We start from the raw sequence: 20980 nt of genomic DNA, 5'->3' as shown, positions 1-20980 counted from the left end.
ACTGGCTGCCGGGAGGGCGTGGATTTGCCCCTCATCTCCTTTCAGACCAGCTTTGCAATGAAACACATCCAGCCGTGACCCTGTGGACTGCAGCCCGCCAGGCTCCTCTGTCCATGGGACTCTCCAGGCAGGAACACAGGACTGGGATACTGTGCCCTCCTCCAGGGGATCTTTCCGACCCAGGGCCCAAACACAGGTCTCTTGCATGGCAGGCAGATTCTTTACTGTCTGAGCCACCGGGGAAGGCCATTTCAATGGATTGGCCTGCTCACCTTCCAAGAAACGTGGCTGACTGCTCACTCTCTCGGAGAAAGTTTCCCTTCCCCTTCCTGAGGGACTCCTGTGAGCCCAAGAGAGGGGACTCTGTAGAATCTGAAATGAGATGCTATTTCAGAGCTGAAGCCTCTGAGTTTCCCTCAGGGCAGTAGATCCAGGTTTGGGGGACACAGCTACCCGCCCCCACTCGTCTCCTGATGTGTGCAGAGCGATGGCTCAGCCCCAGTGTTTGTGGGCTAAATAAAGTAAGTGTCTGAGGTTAAAAGTGAGAGGCTCTTGAATTCTGAGGATTAAAGGTGAAGAACATAATAAGTGGTTTGGCAAACCACTTACCTTTTTTTCTACAAGGACCTTCCAGGATCTTTTTTTTAAGTTTTTTTTTTTTTTTAATGTGACCATTCTTATAGTCTTTATTGAATTTGTTACAGTATTGCTTCTGTTTTATGTTTTGGTTTTTGAGCTGCAAGGCCTGTGGGATCCTCGCTCCCTGACCAGGGATCGAACCTGAAGCCCCTGCATTGGGAGGTGAAGCCTTAACCTCTGGCCCACCAGGGAAGGCTCCAGGCAACTTTTAAGAAATGTTTTATTCACCACGTAACCCTTAATTTCAACCCACCGCCCAGTTCAAGCATGATCCCAGTGGACCCTTTAGGGCAACACTTCAGGGCTTTGGGCAGAAACCAGCAGCGTCCAGCACACAAGCAGTGACCTGTGACCTCTGTTCCGGCTTCCTCCACTGCGGCTGAGACTTCAGAGCCCATCGTCCTCTGTCGAGGAGCGGGTGGGGGCAGTCCCACATTATAGTTCACTTAGCAGCACCTTCCCTGGTGGCTCAGTTGGTAAAGAATCCGCCTGCAATGCAGGAGACCCCGGTTCGATCCCTGGGTCTGGAAGATCCGCTGGAGAAGGGAACAGCTACCCACTCCAGTATTCTGGCCTAGAGAATTCCACGGACTGTATAGTCAGTCCATGGGGTCGCAAAGAGTCGGACACGACTGAGCGACTTTCACTTTCACTTTGATCTCTGCCTACTGGACTTCAGGAAACCCCCACCCCCATCCAGCACAGGCCCACCCCAGCCATGGCAACTGAAGATGTCTCCGGACACTGCTCAACGTCCCCTGTGACAAGTTGGGCCCTGGTTGAGAACCAGGGCTCTAGAGGAATTCCACCAAGTGAGATGTCCGGCTGGCTGCCCAGGGCCCTGCAGAGACTCACCGTGGGGGCGCTCTGTCCAGCATGCTGAGTTCACAACTGGAGAAGAGCTGGGAGCGAAGGGCGACCGGGGCACAAACCTCTGGGAGCGGCCCCAGCGTGTCCACGCCACGGTCAGGCCGCCTGTGGAGGCTCCCAGCCAACGCCCTTACAGCGGGGTCCAAATGCGCAGCCACCCTCGAAAGACACAGGCTCAAGGACACCCCGGCAAACTCGCCAAGACGGTCCTGGCACTGCTCCGCCATCCAGGGCCCCCGCCCCCCGCCTCCCCAAAGGTCGGCCCTGCGCTGCGGTCCGAGAGCCCCACCCCTTTCTCCAGCAATTCCCCTAGCAGTTCCCTGGTCCACCTCATCCCACCTTGCCCTCTGCTTCTGGGTGGATCTGAGCAAGCCTGGCACTCCAGGAGGATGTCTTTCCCAGCCCCCTCTTCCTGTGTGGTGGCCCAGCCCCAAGCTCCCCCTGAGGAGCTCAGTTGATGAGGGCATCAAGCACAAACCAATTATACAAGCAGGGAGCTCTTGGAGGCGATTCAGTTCCCTTGGTGTGGAAAACCAAGACCTGAGTTTATCACATAAATAAGATCTCATAAAGAGCTTCCCAGGTGGCTGCTGCTGCTAAGTCTCTTCAGTCGTGTCCGACTCTGTGCAACCCCAGAGACGGCAGCCCACCAGGCTCCCCTGTTCCTGGAATTCTCCAGGCAAGAACCCTGGAGTGGGTTGCCATTTCCTTCTCCCAGGTGGCACCAGTGGTAAAGAACCCACCTGCCAATGCAGAAGATGCAGGAGATCCAGGGTTTGATCCCTGGATCAGGAAGATCCCCTGGAGGAGAGCATGGCAACCCACTCCAGAAGTCTTGCCTGGAGAATCCCCTGGACAGAGGAACCTGGGGGGCTATAGTCCATGGGGTTGCAAAAGAGTTGGACACGACTGGAGGGACTTAGCAGGCGAGAGCTCACAGATAGCTTATAAAATGAGATGTATGCTAGCATTCCGATCCAAAAACACTTAGACAAGGTAACCTTTTATTGGTTTTAAGGCAGCAAGTCAAGTCCTCTGGTCCACATGCCTTTCTTCTGATGACAAGAGGAAAGATGGGGGCAAGGGAAAGGCTGGCCACGGGGCACCCACCCGGAGCGCTCTTCTGCAGAGTCCACCCATCTTGTCCCTCCGGCCCCCACGTGTGATCTTCGTGCACTCTGGTCCCAGAGACAGCGGGTCCCGTGGCCCCATCCTGCAGAGTCTGTGGGAGCAACTTCCTGGCCCAAGGCCCCAGGCTCAGCCAGCGTGGCCCTCTGCGGGGCTCTCCCAGGGGCAGATGACCTCCTTTTCTGTGGCCTGGTCACCTCGTGCTCCGGGGCCCGGGTCCTCCGAGTCCATCAGACAGGCCCCGCTTCCCATGGGCACGTCCATCTTGATCTGGAAAAAGCTTCAGACACATGAGCAGAGCAGTGTGTGGAGACAGAAGGTCACCACACCCAGCTCACCCAACCCCCCAAGGAGGCACAGACCCAGGCGCCTTTCTGGAAGCTGTGTGTGCGGTGACCCGCTCGGGGCTGGGGGGGGGTACCCCGTTCACTGGGTGTCGAGGGAGGCTCTGTTTTCCTGCTGAACGAAGGATAATTCAGGGAACGCTTTATTTCCCTTTTCAAGGGGCTTCAGTTTTTTCGGTTTTGATGAATTCCAGATATTCCTGTAGAACATACCGGGACCCAGGCCTCAGCCCCTTTAAACTGCCTTCTAATGAAGTGGTGGCCATGGAGCACAGAGGTTTTCAAAAGCCCCAAGACCGCTGTGGCCACAAACTAGAGCGTTCCCTCAGCAGAGCCCATCAGGAGGAATCAACGGACAAGTTCTTTCCCCCTGAATCCCCCCACCCCAGATGCACAGAGCACAGCCAAGGCTGGAGACTTGGGTATCCATGGCAACCTACGGCCTCAGCATGGAGCCGCCGTCTCCAAGACCACGCATGGCCAAAACGCAGGAGCATAGCAGAGGGTGGAGGGGTGCTCCGCGCTGTCTCCCCCAAGACCAAACAAAGGCGGGGCTGCCTTTGTGTTGCACTGTCCATAACTCTTCTTTCTGCCCAGGAGCCCGGAGCCCTCAAGTGCACCCCGGAGCCCCTGTTCTTCACCAGAGAGCTGCCTCGGGCAGGGGGCTCTCAGAGGTCCGTCTTGCTTTGCCGCCCATAGTGGGGATAACAGGGGCCAGCCCTGAATGGAGGCTGCACACTGTCAGCACCCTGTAGCCCCCCTGAGTGCTCCCCAGGGCAGATGTGTGCAGGAGCGGGTGGGGGAGGAGAGGACCCCCAAGGCAGGGGAGGGGACCGGGGCCCAGCACCACCTGTGGGTCCCAGCACTGCCACTGAAATTTCCGGACCTTTTAAAAATGCAACAAACTCATTAGGCCAAGGTTTTAGTTGGGCAGGGTGAGTGGAAGAGGATTGTGTTGTTGTTTAGTTACTAAGTCATTTCTGACTCTTTGAGACTCCATGGACTGTAGCCCACAAGGCCCCTCAGTCCATGGAATTCTCCAGGCTGGAATACTGGAGCAGGTATCCATTCCCTCCTCCAGGGATCGAACCTGGGTCTCCTGCATTGCGGGTGGATTCTTTACCACTGAGCCACCAGAGAAGCCTGGAAGAGCATGTTAATAGAAAGGGGGAAAGATGGAAAAGAAAAACAATCCCATGGACTGTATAGTCCAAGGGGATGAAGAGTCGGACTCAGCTGAATTACTTAAACGTCACTTCACTTTCCTTTCCCCTAGAAAGACCGCAGAGGGCAGCGCTGAGTCTGGAAAGGGTCTGGAGGTCAAAGGTTTGTCCATGGGGTCTGCTTTCCAGAATCCTCCTCCTCACCCGGCACTCTCCACCCTCCATCTGCCCAGCCCCCAGGCCCTAGACCCCAGACCACAGAACCTGGGTCCTCACCAGACACCCGTGTGCACACATACACACAATCCTGTGCGCGCGCACACACACACACTCCTCATGTGCACACACACACACACAATCCCAATGTGCACACACACACAATCTGTGCACACACACACACTCCCCATGTGCACACATAATCCCCGTGTGCACACACACAATCCCATGTGCACACACACACTCCCCATGTGCACACACACACAATCCGTGCACACACACACACTCCCCATGTGCACACACACACACACAATCCCATGTGCACACACACACAATCCCCATGTGCACACACAATCCCCGTGTGCACACATAATCCCCGTGTGCACACACAATCCCATGTGCACGCACACACTCCCCAGGTTCACACACACACTCCCCATGTTCACACACACAAAATCCCCGTGTGCACACACACACAATCCCCGTGTGCACATACACACAATCCCCGTGTGCACACATGCACACAATCCCCGTGTACACACACATTCTCCATGTGTGCACACAGAATCCCCATGTGCACACACACACAATCCCGTGTGCACATACACACAATCCCCATGTGCACATACACACAATCCCCATGTGCACACATGCACACAATCCCCGTGTACACACACATTCTCCATGTGTGCACACAGAATCCCCATGTGCACACACACACAATCTCGTGCACACACACACAATCCCCGTGTACACACAATCCCCATGTGTACACAAACACTCCCCATGTGTGCACACACACAATCCCGTGTGCACACACACACTCCCATGCACGCACACACAATCTGTGTGCGCACACACACAATTCATGTGCACACACACACAATTCATGTGCACACACACAATCCCCATGTGCGTGCACACACTCCCCATGAGCACGCGTGCACACACACACACACTACCCCCTCCATCCTTACTTGGCTGCTCTCCGGGGCCTCGGTCGTGATAGCTGCCGGCTGGCATCCCCCAGGGGCTGCACCTTGCCGTGGGACACAGCGGGACACTTTGGGGAGAGCCGGGCGAAGACCGGGGACGCCAAACAGCCTCGTCTCAGGAACCGCCCGAGGGACAGGCGCACACGCGCCTTGGGCTGGGCCCGGGGCCGGAGCTGATCCATGGAGGCCCCGCCGACCGCCCCTGACACATCGGTCTCCCGCCTCTGCTCGGACCCCGGGGAGCCCTCCAGGGCCACGCTGATGGGTGAGGGACAGACGGTGCTGCTGGGCCTCCGGATGAAGCGGCTGGGCGAGCGGAAGGGCCTTCCAGGGGAGCGGCAGCTTTGGGAGAAGGGGCTGGAGGGAGAGGGGGGCGCGCAGGTTCCGGTGTACACAGCCAGATGGGGGCTGGGAGCCAGCCACTGGCCGGGCTGCAGAGAAGGAGAGAGACGGGGAGTGAGGGCACAGCTGGCCCCGCCGTGGGCTGCCCCCTCCAGGCTGGAGCCCAGGCCCGTCTGGTTGCCCCTGGGGACCGGGGAGGGGTGCCCCGAGCCCCCTGAGAGAATGGCACAGCCTCGAACAGGCTTCCCCAAGCCCTGGCCGCCTCCCCAGGGCACAGCTGGAGGCTCCTCCAGGCCTGGGAGCTGGCTGCGGGCTGGGGTTTCCCCTCGACCATCAACTCCACTCTCCAGGAGCACGGGCTCCACCCACCGAGCATCATCCTATCTCTGCCCTGCCTTGGTGCCACCTGTGGTCTGCAGGCACGTAAAACCCTTTCCACAGAGCACTGGAGGTGGGGCAAGGAGCCCTGGCTTGTGCGGACCCTTCCAGGCCTGAGACCTGCCGCCACGTCCTGAGCCCCGACTCTCATCCACCGCCACCCTCTCCTGCGCCTCCCACGGGCACCGCAGCAGGGCCTGGGCCCCCGGGGGAGGAGGAGACTGGAAATACAGATAAGGCGGCTCCTTGAGGCAACCGCCCTGGGCGGCTTTGGCCCTGGGTCCCCGACCAGCGGGGCAGGAGCGGGGAACCGGGGCCGGTCAGCTGAAGGAGCCCGAGAGCTCCGTGCAAGTAGATGGGGGCGTCAGGATCCAAGTCCTGGGCAGGGAAGCTCGCTTGTCTCGCCTCTCCCCCGCCAGGTTTGTGTCCCCCAGGGCCTGCCGCCGCAGCCGTGCAGCACTCGGCAGCCCGGTGCGGTCTGGGCTGGGGGCTGGGCCGGTCCTGGGCTGTGCCCGGGAGAGGTGGACCAAATCTGCCTCCAAGAGAGGACAAGCCCTCTGTGAAACCATCACAGCCCCACGGCCCAGAAGGGGCGTCGCCTGGGCCCGAAGGAAGGTGGCTGCGGGCCCCAGCCTGAAGAGGGAAGGGCGGGCGGGCAGACTCCCAGCAGCCCTCAGAAGAAAAGCAAGGCCTGGAGACTACCGGGGCTCAGCCCTTGGGGGGGGTGGGGGCCCCACCCTCTCCCACTTGCTCCCTGAAGCTCAAGCAAGATTCTGAAACAGCAGCTCGCAGCCACCGATGCTGATCCACTGCTCAGACAGGCCTACCAACCAGAGCCAAGGCCCTGACCCAGGGCCACCGGGTTACTATGCCTACTAATCACCATCGTGATTATTATTAACATGCTTGAGAAGCTCAGAAATTTGAGTTTCTGGGCTGCAAACTTGATGTGAATTATTGCAGGTACCTCCAGAGCAACTAACACTTACTATGCCCATTTTACAGATGAGAAAGCTAAGGCTTCCAGGAGCCAAGCCCAGGAACGCAGGGATGGTCAGCAGGCTTTGCAACTGGGCTCACTGGCTCCACATTTTACATGTGTGATGCCCAATGGATGCTTACAGGTCAGCATCACACGGGGTGTCCGTTATAAATGCAGACCCCAGACTCACTGGAGGGGAACCTGAGTTGGGGGGCAAAGCCTCACAAACACCGAGGGCACTGCTTTGCAAGTAAGCAAGAGCCAGGTCGTGTGAGAAGCTGAGCCCTGTGCTTCTGACGCCGCCTCCTACAGGGACTCACGTCTCCCCCGCAGGACAGTCTGCAGGGAATGGCCGTGATGGAGGGTTTGGGAGGTGACTGTCAGGTATGTGGCCCTGCGGGTTATGAAGACCTACTCTGTGCCAGTTCCCTGTGAATCTACAACTGCCCCGTTTTAGTGACCAGAATGTTGAGGACGGAGCGGATTGGGACCATCCCCAGGCTCCCACTGCAAGCCGGTGACTACAGAATGTAGAACTTTAAGGTGGCCACTAAGACCTCAGGATGGGTGTGAGCTGTGAACGTGCTGGGCGGCCACCCCCATGATCATGCCGTGAGATATGGCATAGGTGACTGAATCGTTCTGGTGACACTGAGCTCTTCACCTGAACCCTTCAATCCTGAGTCTAGACGCCAGAGACAGAAGTCAGAGGCTCGTGATAAAAATCCAACAAGCCGGGGTTCTCCATGGTTGGTTTTGAAGATGGAGAGTGGGGAGCAGGTGGCAAGGAGTTTGGGCGGCTTCTGGAAGCTGAGAGCAGCCAGCAAAAAATGGGGCCCTGGGTCCTGCAACAAGAGCTGGGATCCTTCCAACAACCTGGAAGCAGACTCTTCCTGAGCCCCCAGTGAGAACTCACACGGCCCGAGACACCTTGACGGTGTGCCCAGAAATCCTGCAAAGCCTCACCCAGCCAACCGCGAGCTCATAAATGGTGGCCGTTGGTGCGAACTTGCTACTCGGCGATTGTTAACTCTTACCGTGACCAAATGAGACTCTGACCCCAGGTCCGTGTAACCCTCAAAGCCCTTGCTTGCCTACTGATCCACATTGCCAGCCTGTTGCCTACAGGGTTTGGGCAGGACTTGGGGTGCTGAGCCAATACGCCAAACTGAGACCAGGCTTTGTTCAGAGAGACGGGGGGTGGGGCAGCAAGGTTCTCCTTCCTCCAGTTCACCGAGGACACCCGCACCTCAGGGCATCACCTTAAACCTCACTCATTAAGCCTGTGATCAATTCCTGTTATGACCCCACTTCACAGATTAAAACACTGAGGCCCACGGAGATGAGGCAGCCTGACCCAGGGGACTTGACGGCACGCACCCCCACCTGACTCCGGGCTCTCCCGCAGCCCACCCCCCTCCCCCAGCACCTGCTCCTCCCCGGGGTGAATGACAGGACAGGTAAAGAGGCAGCTCCCATCCGGCTTCACTCACCTGTCCTGAGAAGGTCCTTCCTTCTGGGTGAGCAGCCCTGGACACAGCCCAACAGGCCCTGGACACTCGAGCAAGATGCCTCTTCCGCCCGCTTCCACCACGATCCCCGCTCGCCACAGCCCTGGCAGCCCAGGCCACACCCACCGCGGGCGTGAAATGGCAAAGCAGCGCGTGCAAGGCACATGGCAGAGAAATGATGCGACAGAGACACAGTGATGGCGAGCTCAGCTTCGCTTTGTGCTGTTTATTTTCCCAGGAGAATGCGATGGCGTGGAGCAGGCCGCTGACATGAGAGCACGAGCTCAGGCTTTCATGAAAGGCAAAGCAGATGGTACAGGGATGCCATTCACATCCCGTCCAGAAGCCAGCTGGGAATTTGGAGGAGACCCTGCAGCCACTTCCTGGGAGCAGGCGGGAGGAGGGGGCCACCTTCCGGGGCTGCATGCTCTGCACCAGTCCCCCCTTCCCGCCCCCTCTCACTCTCCCCATCTCCGCTGTCTCCCAAAGCAAGTGAGCACACTCGACCCCACGGTGGAAAATCCACACGAGCCAACTCCCTGTTTCTTCTGTCCGTCATCTCCTCTGCCCACCCCAGCGTCAGCCTTCCCACCACAGCCTGATCAGTCACTGCCTGCTGCTGGTCAGCCCTCACCCAGGAACTGCAGACAGGCCACAGGACTGTGACGCCCTGCTCTCCTCCCCTCGGATATATCCTAGTGGTCCCTGGAGGGCCGGATTCTCAGCGAGGACAGAGGCAAGACGGTGTGGGTCAACAGGGCTTTAAATGCCCTAAATAATAAAGAATGGTAGGTCACTGTACTGGGCAACACGGACATGCAAGGGAGCATGCGCTTCAAGAGTGTGAAGCTGCTAGGGATGGCGGTGACAGGGAGGACGACGATGGTGACACTGGTGGAGGGGATGCTGGTGGTGATGATGCTGGTGGAGGTGGTGAGAATGACAGTGAGGACAGTAATAATAACAGTGGATGTGACGCCGCTCACAGCAGCCAGCATCTGCTGAGCACTCACGCCGGGCATTTCCCAAAGCACTCTACTCGACTCTCTAGCCCGTGTATTTCCACTCAACGCTCACAACAAAAGCAGTCTCTTCTCTAAAAGCCAAGCTTCACACTGGAATTCTACAGAGACATCCCTGGCACTCTGTAGCACAACTTATCTTCTAGCATCAGATACACCCCATATGGGTAGAGAAACTCAGACTGTTTAAAATATGATAATAACAGAATCGAGAAGGTACCTGAGTACAGGGCATAATAAGGAGTATGACACTAATTTAAATGTAGCAACAATATTGTCCAGATAAATACTGTTTTTATATCATTGAGAGTCAAAGAGGCCCTGTGGGGCTAACAGGGATGGAGAGCAGAGACTAAGCCGGCAGGGGCGGGGCCCGTGGCTGGAGTCCAGAAGCAGACACGCTTCCAAAACCTCAAAACTGGGGAGGGACCTGTGGTTTCTTCCTTCGGAACATGAGAATTTCCCGGTGGACCCCTTGAGTCCCCAGGCCAGACAGTTCTCCATCCCCAGGTTCTTCCAGCACGTCGGTGTTGCGCACTGCCCAGTCTGGATGTGCTCGCACCCTCGTCAGCCCCGTGAGGGCAGAAGACATCTGTCCACGTTTGCAGCTGGGCCAGAGCCCCCACCACAGGCCCGCACACAAAGCAGGCGTTTAAAATCCATCGGTGGGTGTGGATTAAGAGGCACAAACTACTGGGTATAAAATAAGCCGGGTGCCAGGGCATAATGCACAGCACGGGGGCACGGCCAAGGCTTCACAATAACTTTAGACAAGAGTACAACCCATAAAAACACTGAATCACTATGCCGTACACACGAAGCCAACATAATATGTAACCTAACTCTACTCTAATAATCATAGAATCAAAGACGTGTGGAGTGTAACTGCTGCCATCCAGAAGACATTTGTCATCCGCCTTCCTTCAGATGGGGCTCACGTGTCCAATAAAGAACGATAACCTACTTTGTTGACAGGCCTACGCCTCTGCTTGGATTGTGGGGTCCTTGTGTATCTGACATGAGGTTTCCAGCAGCATCTGTGCCAGACCTACTACGTGTCTGACCTGGAGCACCCAGTACTCTGCTGGAGGACGAGAGTCGTGTGAAGCAGACATGTCTCACAAGTGAGGAATGGGCAGGTGAACAGTTGAGTCACAGATGAACAAGACACACTCCATGACCTGAAGGTTCAAGGTGCACCTCAACACGCCCACCAGCCACCCCCACTCTGCTGGGTGCACAAACTCAGCTCACACACGGTAACTACGAGGGGTGGCAAATACCTCCAGATCATGCTCCGCAAACTTTCCCGTTAAAGTAGGACAAACAGCAGGAGAGCCGGGGAGCCACGCTGTCCCAGGAGTCTGAGGGCAGAGCCTGAATCTGCCACAGCCAGGCATGAGATGGCTTTGATGTCTCAAATTTCATCTTAAAAATTCATGTACATCTTGCAGTCTAATTCATAATATATTCATGATTATTTTAATGTGAAATTTTAAAAATTATCTATCTTTCCTCCCATTCCAAATCTTCAAGTAAAACTGATGCCCCAGGCTGGGTATCCTCCTGGAATTCACTGAGTCTGGTCTAAGAAGCATGGATCTGGCCCTAACGCCTCAGTTCACAAATCACAAAGCATAGAGGTGAGACTTGCTGAAGACTACCTGGCTAGCAGGAGAATGAGGACCAAAGCCTAGGAGGCCTTCTCCAAACCCAAGGCTCTGCCCACTCATCCATCGACTTATCCCTCCATCCATCCATCCATCCACCCACTCATCAATTCATCCATCCATCCATTCACATAATGCATTGATGCAGAACTAATTAGATCTAAAGCATTAGACTCCACATGGTGAGGTATTGTCCCCCACTCAGGTCAGTTTACAAAAGGTTCATCACCTGGAATTTCTCCTTGAGGTGCCCCTCCCATAGGAGACTCCAGCATTCTTCAAAGGAGAGAGGAACAAAGCGCGTCTAGTTGCTCTTTCAGAGTCTCTGACTGGGAACAACAGAGAGTACCGCCCCGCCACAGGCTCACCTAATCTAAAGCTACAAAGAAGGGAAGCACCAACATCTAGAAAATAACCCGAAGAGAACTATCTTTGACTCTGACTCACTTTGAAAATGTCACAGACCTCCAACCATCCCTCCTTCTACTAATGAAGACATCAGCACCTTCATCCTTTGTCCAGAAAGATGCTCCGTGTTACCTGGACCCATCCTGAGGCCTCCAGCCTGAGTCCTTCATTCCTACAAGCTACTAATTTCCCCTGGCATCGTGTAACAGGGGGAGAGGAGGCAAAAACGAAGGAGAGACCCGGCCAGCCTTCAAAACTCAGGACTGAGAACAAGCTCAACAGAACTGTGTCAGCAGAGCTGCTCTGGGCTGGTTTGACGAGGAACCTTGAAGCAGCCCCTTGGGGGGAGGGCGGGGGGCGGGTCTCCAACTGCTTTAGAGACAAAGTCTAACTTGGAGAGACTAGAGGAGGAGCTTCCTGAAGCCACTGGAAACAAACAGCAAACCTGCCTGAAAGAACTACGCAGAGGGGTGGGGAGGGCCCTTCTGAACGTCCTAAAGCCAGTGGCGGTTCAGGAGGCGGCTTTTCTCTCTGGCTCTCACCCCAAGTGCTCCGGAGGGAAGCAGGCAGACGTCACAGCTATGAAGTCAGGTGCCCAGGCCCCTGCCTTTGCCCACCTGAGGCCGCTGGCGAGCTGGAGGGGCAGGGGGAAGCCCAGGTCGGGGGTCTGAGGAATCAGCGTGAACCCGAGCGGCCCACCGCCCCACGAACGCAGAAAGGACTCCTCCAGCCCTGCCTCCCCCACCCCGGGAGGAAGCAAGTGTGGATTTATTTGGGAGGCGGCTCTTTTCTGAGTTGGCTCCTGCGGTCCAGCTTGCTCATGACCTGGGTGATGTCCACCGTGGTGGCCGCCTCCCGCGCCTTGGCTTCCTCTTCCAGCTGCCGGAGGATGACGGGGCTGGGGCTGGAGCGCAGGTGCCGCCGCATGAACGGGAGGCTCGAGCTGGAAGGGAGAAGGGGGTGGTCGGCGGAGCGCAGCACTGGACACCTGGCGGGGCGAGGCCGGCCTCTGGCGGCCCCTCATCCTCCCGGAGAACCTTAAGGGGGACCCTCGGAGGCCCCCCAGCCGCGGGAGGATGGGGCCTGAGTGAGCCCCAGCTGCCATCAGCTCTTAGAGGCCGCCAGAGGGCTTGGGCAGCGCCAAGCGCAGACCACCCGCCACAGTGTCTGGAAACCAACGTGTCCCCTTAGCTTCCTAGAGGTTCTTCGGGAAAGAAAGGGACAAGGGGGCCTGGGTACTGGAAGCCCAAGGGCTCTCGCCCCCCAGGGAGAACTGGAGCGTTTGTTTTCAAAAGTCAAGGTTCTGGTAAGGAAGGAAAGTGCTAGGCCATCGCAGAGCGAGGCCGGACCGGCAGAGGAAGGGGAAGGGGCTGGAGGACCAGGGATGCGCTGGCGGCTATGTGCGCATGCGCCGACCCGTCCGCCTCTTCCACCAACTCCACCCACGCATCGCCAAGACCGCACTGTCCACCATCACCTCGGGGGCCCGGACACAGCTCCGGGTATGTGATGGAGGCGACCGTGAGCAGGCTTGGGGAAGCATTTCAGCCGCAAAGGGCGACTTCAGGCCTAGGAGCTCTCCAAATGTCGGGAGCATGTAATCCCTGGAACTTCCGTATCCGCCGGGGGAGGAACCACGCCCCCACCTGTGAGCCGTGCCTGAGGCTCGGTCTCCACCCCCAGCCCTGCCTGCTTAGAGCTCCACTTAACTTGCTCTGGAAAACTTCCGTTTCGTGCACTGTCTCACGCCTGACAGTCATGGGACACACTCACAGCCCCTGTCATCCCCGCACAGCTACCGGCCGGGCTTCCCGGGTCCCCAGGGTGCGCTTACTACCCAGAGCGCCGACAGCATCACCAGACCGCGGTCCTCGACCCTGAAGCCGAGCGCTGCACCCGCGGTCCAGCGCCACCCCAGACAAGAGCCCAGGCACCCCACAAGAGACGCCAGCTGATTTCTCAGGTCTGTGCCAACCTAGAAACATCTGGACAGAGGCACAAGACGCTCCCCTCCCTCCCCCACTGCTTTCTGGCAGGACGTCTGGAGCTATTGTGGCCGTTTCTTGTGGCTTAAAGAAGCTTTCCGATTCCCAGGGACACTGAACTCCCGTCCTTACCCACCACCAAGACCTCCTTTCTCTCCTTTTCATAGCAAGGCCGTTATCCTCAAAAATGAAATCAACTTGGGGTCTTTTAAAGCTCCTCTGATGAAGGCTCTGGTCCAACCACCCCCTCCTTTGGATTGACTGGAGACGCTGAAAAAGCGCCTGGCCTGGGGCTGAGCTGACAAATGGGAAGCATCTATGGGAGGCGGGGGTGGGGGTGGGGGTGGGGTGGGGGGGGGTGCGGGGAGGACAGGCCCTGGGGCTGGGGAAACTCTGCCAAAGTCCCAAATCTTTGTTCAAGCTGTTGTTTGGTTACTCTTCTGAATCTTAAATCCCTCTAGCGTTTTCTTTTTCGCCCCCAGAGAGTTCAAACTGCTCCTCAGGACGTTTTATCCTTTGCCCAAGGGCTGCCAGAGGGACATTCGCATCTCCAGTGAGGAAGGTGAGCATGGATAAAGGAACAGAGGGACTTGATGAAAAGCAGTCCCCTGTGGTCAGCAAGAATAGTTCCCCTGTTCGTTTCCCTGAAAGTCCAGCATTTTTCTTTGGGAGCAATCTGCCCCTTTCGCCACAGTCTTGAGCCATCACAAAGGATGTTACCAGGACGTAGCTAAATTAATTCCTAAACACCAGTTTGGAGTGGAGAAGTGTGCCAGTTAAAAGGCCAATGCAATGCTTCCATCTGTAATAAAGGTCATTATTCCATTTGATAATCAAAACTCTTTCAAACCAGCATTAGGAAAACAAAACTGACTGGCAGTAATGACCATGTGCGTCTCGCCAGCATGCTTTCAGAGCGTGATGAAGCCAATAAGGCGATCAGACCCTAAGAATGCCTCCCAGTCTCAATATTTTCATCCAGAAAATATCTTGATAATAGCCATTTGGCTGAAAAAGATCCTCCTTTCCCTGTAAACAAAACAGCAGGCCGTGAGCGATTTCAGCCCATTCTACTTGCCTTTTCCTCGTAGTTCCCTGGGGTTCAATCGCTTTGGCCAGCATCTCCTTATAGATTGGGGATTTTAAGTAGCGAGCATAAGAGTCCTGGCAGGAACAAGAGAAAAACGAAAATTATAAGAAGGAAAGGGTCCAGTCAAAAGAATACACTTGCCTTTTTCCCAGCTTCCTCCCAGAAGCAAGACGGGAGTTGAAAGGATTTGTTTCCTTGTGCTCAAGGCATTCAGATCTGCATCGAAAGCCACGGTTCTCAAGTGTGGTCCCCAGGCCGGCGGCATCCATTTCACCTGATCACTTACAGTGCTGTGCTGACTCACTCAGTCGTATCTGACTCTTTGTGACCCCGTGGACTGTAACCCACTAGGCTCCTCTGTCCATGGGATTCTCCAAGCAAGAATACTAGAGTGGGTTGCCATTTCCTTCTCCAGGGGATCTTCTTGACCCAGGGATCAAACCTGGGTTTCCTGCACTGCAGGCAGGTTCTTTACCGTCTGAGCCACCAGGGAAGCCCGGATTCCTTTGTGTGGCTATTTCCTGGGACCCTGGGCAGGTTCAGAGAAGTCACTTCCTGAATGCTGCCTCACCCAAACCAACTGCCAACTTCAGTCCCAACAAATACAGGAGAAAGCCCAGAGCAACAACTGGGGGAATTTCTCAGCAACCAATGGGGAACTGATTTTAATTTCTTGAAATGGTACCATTCTAAAGACTAAGCAGTGACAGCAAAAGTCATGAGAACTGTGGGCAGAAGACATAACGGACAGATGGCCAAACAGTCACAGGAAAAGATGCTCAACATCACTAATTATCAGAGCAATGCAAAGCAAAACCCCAATGCGGTGCCACTTCACACCGGTCAGAACGGCCACCATGAAGAAGTCTGCAAGCAAAAACCGCTGGAGAGGATGTGGAGAGAAGGGAACCCTCCCGCACGCGAGGTGGGAATCGAAGTTGGTGCCATCACTATGTCAGGACAGCCCTTCAACTGCAGAGTGAGAAGACCTGAGAGGGCTTGAGCCTCAGCAGCTGCTCCTCCCTGGCCAGAGGGCTCGGGAGCACAGGGAGGGGCCAGCCCTGCTGCAGGTGGGAGACACAGCTGACAGATCTACACCCAACAGCAGCAAGGCCATGACCACACACGCCCCCTTCCCCCGCATCTGGGGACCCAGAGACTGGAGGACTTCCTGGCGCTCTTGGCCAACCCTGCCTACCTTCTTCATGAGCATGTAGATGTGGGTCTGCGCCGCGTCCAGCACATAACGGTGGGGGTGCTTCAGCCCCTTGACCGTGATGTCCATGGTCTTGCCGTCTATGTTTATCCACCGTCTCGCCCCGGGGGCCAGGAACAGCCTGAGACCGGGAGAAGAATGTTAGCCAAAGTAGCCAGACAGGGAGTTCCCCGGTGGCGGTCCAGTGGTGAAGACTCCCTACTTCTGCTGCTGCTGCCGCCGCTAAGTTGCTTCAGTTGTGTCCGACTCTGTGCGACCGCAAGACGGCAGGGGGTGTGAATTCCATCCCTGGTCAGGGAACTAAGATCCTACAGGCTGTGTAGTGCAGCCAAAACTAAATTTAAAATGAAAGTAGCCAAACCAAGTCAGTGGATGGAATCTTCCCAGCTGCTCGGGAGAGAGGGGCTGGCAGACATAACTCACCCCTCACCGACCCTGGGGTGAAAGGGGTCCTTTTCCAGAATACTCAAGCATCTGAATAGGTTGTCAAGCAGCATTTCCTAGAAGCAAGAAGACTTCCCTGCCAGCACTGGGAATGTGAAATATGCTTAACTTAGGAATTCCCAACCTCTTAGAGAGCAAACAGTGGGTGGGGTGACCCCCAGCCCCCCAGAGCAGGGGTGAGGTGTCCACACACGAGGTGCACTGACGGCACGACACGGGGCGTGCGGGGCCTCCGTCCAGTGTGACCTCGAGTGCAGGGCAGGGACCAGCCAGGTGGGGGGCCTCTGCACCCGCACGGCTCGTGCTTACTTGTAAATCTCCTCCGCCTTCTCCTTGACTTTGGACTGATCGCCGTACTTCAGGTCCTCACAGGCTTCCCAGAAGCCCAGGTTCTCCCCTGCGAGGGGCAGATGGTAGACGCCGTGGACACCCAGACGGGAACCCGGATGGGAGGCGGAGAGAGGGAAAGAAGAGAAGCAGTCAGTGGGCATAGCTCCCGCCCTGGGCCGCGGGCGCGGGGGTGGAGGTGGGACCGCAGGCTCCTGGGTGCTCCGGCCAGGGCCCGGGAGAGGGCACGAGGCCAGGGAGCATGCTGACGGTGCCCCCTTGGTGCACAGAGACCCGCTTCTGAGAGCCTTGCAGCGCGTGTTGCCGCCAGAGCCCCTCACAGATGCTCTGTTGAAGCCGCGACCCTGAAGGACTGACCCTCCGGGAAGGCCTGGCCGCGGGGGACCAAACGCCGGGCCGCCTGAGCCAGAGACCCTGCCCCTCTGGGCCCAGAAGGAAAGCCGGGCGTCGCCCCCTGTGTCCTTCCAGCTCGACGCTCTCCACCCGGTGCCCCCGCGCCCGGGAGTGTGACACCGGGTGCATCGCCCCAGGTGGCAGTGTCGCCTGAGAGAATACAGGAGGCACAGCAGCGGGAAGCAGGAGCCTGCGTGTGTGCGTGTGGGCACGGGTGTGCGTGTGTGGGGGGGTGAGTCACGGAACACCACCACGTAGGGAAATGTACCACCCCATCCCTCTGCTCCGTTTCCTCGTTCCCTGGAAGCCTCCCGGGCATTTCAGACCAGAGAAGGCTGTAGGAGCCTAAGCGAGTTGACTCTGTCCCCTAATTCTATAGGATTAGAATTCTATAGAGTTATACCCTTCCTCTTTGGCATAAAATCCAGGGAGTCCTTAGGACCAAGACCACCCGCAGGAGCAGACAGGCCAGGATGCTCTTGAGTGACAGCCACTGGCTTTACATCAAGGGCCCTGGACACCACCTTGCCCACAGCAAAAGACAGTTCATTGCTTAGGAGTAAAATTAAATGCACAATTGTTCACAAAAGTCAAAAGGTGGAAACCACCCAAATGTTCGCCAGCACAAGAGCAAACACACGTGATGCACGCGCGCAATGAGCGCCACTCAGCCCAGAGAGGGAGGGGATCCTGGCACAGGTCACAGCGGCGTGAACCCTGAAGAAAGTGGTGCCAAGTGAAACCAGCCAGACACAAAGGAACAAATACCATACAATTCCATGTATTCGAGGCCCCCAAGCACTCAGGCCCAGAGGAAGCAGAACGGCTTCCAGGGGATGGGAGTTCGTGTTTAAAGGGGACATTTTCAGTTTGGAAAGATTATAAGGTTCTGGAGACGGGTGGTGTGACAGTGTCACTGAACTCGACACTGAGAATGGTTACAATGGCAGCCTTATGGATATTTTACCAGTGTAAATAAATGGCACACGGAAGTGTGTACATGGATATTCACAGCAGTACTACTCGTAACAGCCAAAAAGCGGAAACGACCTGAACGTCTACCACCTGAGGCTGGGTGCCTGCACAGAACGGAACACTGCTGTCGTTCAGTCGCTCAGTCGTGTCCAACTCCTTTGCAACCCCACGGACGGTAGCCCACCAGCCTCCTCTGTCCATGGGATTTTCCAGGCAAGAATACTAGATGGAGTTCATGGCCATTTCCTTCTTCAGGGGATCTTCTGACCCAGGGATCAAACCCACGTCTCCTGTATTGGCAGGCAGATTTTTGCTGCTGAGCCACCAAGGAAGCCCGAATGGAATACTATTCGGCCATTAAAAAGGATGAAGCATGATTACAGGCTCCAACACAGAACGACTTGCAAAATACTCTCCCGAGTGAAAGAAGACAGCGAGCCACATACCGTATGATTCCATGTACAGAAAATGTCCCAAACAGGCAAATCCATGAAAATGGAAAGAACATCAGTGGTTGCCCAGGACTGGGCAGGGGGCTGTGGGGGGAGAGGCAGACAGAGGAATAGGGAACGGCTCCCATGGGTTGGGGTTCCTTTTGGGGGGCGCTGACAACGTTCTAGAGTTAACACGGTGGTGCTGTTGTGCACGTCTGTGAGTCTAATACAGAGCGCTGACCTGCACACTGTGAAAGGGCAGGTGGATTATATGGTCCAAATTTACAACATGAGCAGCATGTCTCGATTTTTAAAATTTTCATGAAATGGACTGATTACTTGTTCTGCCTGTATCAGAAGCCGTGGCAATGTCATCCAGAGATCATCAATAGCGCTCTTTTTCAAAATAACAGCCAGGGAATCATAGAGACGAATTCTCACTGATGGGATAAACTCAGGCTGTGGTTCGTCAGGGGGCCACGAGATGGCGCCCAGCCCACTTCCTCACCCGGTGCTTCTGGCCTGAAGCAGCCCCCTCCCCATCTCTGGGTTTATTACATCCTGGCAATCAGGCTTAGTCAGAGAAAAGGCTTTTCCAGAATCCCTATTAGAACGTAAGTTGCCACATCAGGCAGGCAAACAGGCTCATGGCACGTCCTGGTGGGTAGTTTCAGATGCAACTCACAGGCCAGCGGGTCTCGGGGAGCAAGGGAGGGGCAGGGGTGCCCCGGGGCTGGGGACTTGGCGGGAAAGCCAGGATTTCAGGGCAGGCGGTGAAGCCCACGGAATGCTCCACCGGCGGGACGTGGCCCCAGTCTGGCCTCCGCTTTTCCCGGGTGCCTCCCTGCACGCCGTATCTGTGAGGTTGCAGGGCCCCCAAGGCCGGGACATGAAGCGCGGGCCTACCAGTGGCCCCCAGCCTTTCACTACCAGGGACCCACCTCACGGAAGACAGCTTTTTCATGGACTGGGGGCAGGAGGGGGAGGGACGGTTTCAGGACGATTCAAGGGTGCACTTTATGTCCATATGTCCCCAGCGGCTCAGATGGTAAAGGATCCACCTGCAATGCAGGAGACGTAGGTTCCATCTCTGGGCCAGGAAGATCCCCAGGAGAAAGAAATGGCAACCCACTCCAGTATTCTCGCCTGGAGAATTCCATGGACAGAGGAGCCTGGTGGGCTACAGTCCACGGGGTCGCGAAGAGTCGGACACGACTGAGTGACCAACACTTTCCCTTTATGTCCATCGTTACTGTGTCAGCTCCACCTCAGGTCATCAGGCGTTAGACCCCCCAGCCCCCCCACTCCACTGAAGCTGCACCTTCTAAGGAAGCAGACTGGGAGCTGAGATGTGGTCCTTGATCGGGGCCACACGTTACAGTCACTCAGGGAGTTATCAAAACTTGAGAGAGTCCACCCCAAACCAATTGGGAAGGACCCACTGGGGACGGGGTCCAGGCGAGCTGAATCGGCAGCCAGGGCGCCCTGCGCTGAAGAAAGCCAGGCGCATGGCGGCGGCAGACTTGGGAGCTCGTGGCTGGGTGACCCTGGGGCTCAGGGTGAGCAGGTGCCAGCAGCCAAAGGGGACGGGGTGCTGGGGAGGAGAGTCACAGCTCACACAGCTTCCGTGAGCAAAGCGACCCCCCTACCAGGGAGCCCAAGAAGGGGCAAGTCTGGAAAGCTCCCACCAAGAGTTGGCCGGAGCAGAGCCCTGAACACACCTGCCAGCATCCTCCGGCCCCAGGCTAGATGTCCAGGAGTGTCTCCAAAAGCAAATGCTTCTAGTAAGAAAAAAAATCAAAGACCCACCACTGAACTCCTTCCTGAGAAAGTGCTGGAAGCTCTGCCGACCCTTGGGGTCCCGGATCAGCTCGCTGAAGTTGAAGGCCCAGCGCTCCACCCGCATCTTGGTTGGGATGTCCACCCTGCAAGGACCACCGTGTGTAAGTGCCCCAGACACCTGGGCTGTGCCAGGGGGCGACCTGTGTGGGGCGAGGGGCTTCGGCCCCACTAACCTCCACGCGTTTCCTCCCCCATCCCTGCACAGACAAGCCAAGTAACCCCCTGCTCGGAAAATGCAGCCTCAGACACATCCCCTGGGCCTGGGGTCGGGAGCTGGCGGCCCGGGCGGGTCTGTGGGGGGGACGCCCCGCTAACCCTCCAGGACAGAGGGACACGCACAGCCCCTCCAAGGCCTGCGGAGGCGAGGGCCGGCCACTACGCCAGGCCCAAATTCAGGGGGGCCTCTCTTATCCAAACCAGGCCATCCTAAAGGAATCAACCCTGAATGTTCACTGGGAGGACTGATGCTGAAGCTCCAATACTTTGGCCACCTGATGCAAAGAACTTACCCCTTGGATAAGACCCTGAAGCTGGGAAAGATTGAAGGCAGGAGGAGAAGGGGACAACAGAGGATGAGATGGTTGG

At 56.6% G+C, this 20980-nt stretch overlaps 1 protein-coding gene across 11 annotated transcripts in view; it reads right to left on the bottom strand.

Annotated features, from left to right (window-relative positions):
• Nucleotides 1–2496: 2496 nt before the first annotated feature.
• The window catches only part of RGS9 (regulator of G protein signaling 9), a 60075-nt gene continuing 41591 nt past the window's right edge, over nucleotides 2497–20980 (bottom strand). For 4 of the 11 annotated variants that reach the window (XM_061393016.1, XM_061393017.1, XM_061393015.1 and 1 more), the window contains 8 exons: nucleotides 20363–20478; nucleotides 16713–16800; nucleotides 15942–16080; nucleotides 14732–14817; nucleotides 12494–12611; nucleotides 5338–5786; nucleotides 3000–3096; nucleotides 2497–2907 (listed from right to left, as the gene is read on the bottom strand). In XM_061393016.1, the coding sequence (XP_061249000.1) occupies nucleotides 2767–2907; nucleotides 3000–3096; nucleotides 5338–5786; nucleotides 12494–12611; nucleotides 14732–14817; nucleotides 15942–16080; nucleotides 16713–16800; nucleotides 20363–20478 (1234 nt within the window). In that variant the 3' untranslated portion in view covers nucleotides 2497–2766. Of the gene's footprint in view, nucleotides 2918–2968; nucleotides 3182–5337; nucleotides 5787–8766; nucleotides 12612–14731; nucleotides 14818–15941; nucleotides 16081–16712; nucleotides 16801–20362; nucleotides 20479–20980 lie in introns of those variants that run through there. The other 7 variants (XR_009731549.1, XM_061393018.1, XM_061393021.1 and 4 more) reach the window with 7 other exon arrangements.

Source organism: Bos javanicus, chromosome 19 (genome assembly GCF_032452875.1).
Source record: "Bos javanicus breed banteng chromosome 19, ARS-OSU_banteng_1.0, whole genome shotgun sequence".
NCBI classification, from domain to species: Eukaryota; Metazoa; Chordata; class Mammalia; order Artiodactyla; family Bovidae; genus Bos; species Bos javanicus.
The sequence above is the reverse complement of the archived record's forward strand: the minus strand, read 5'-3'. Positions and strand labels throughout refer to the sequence as shown.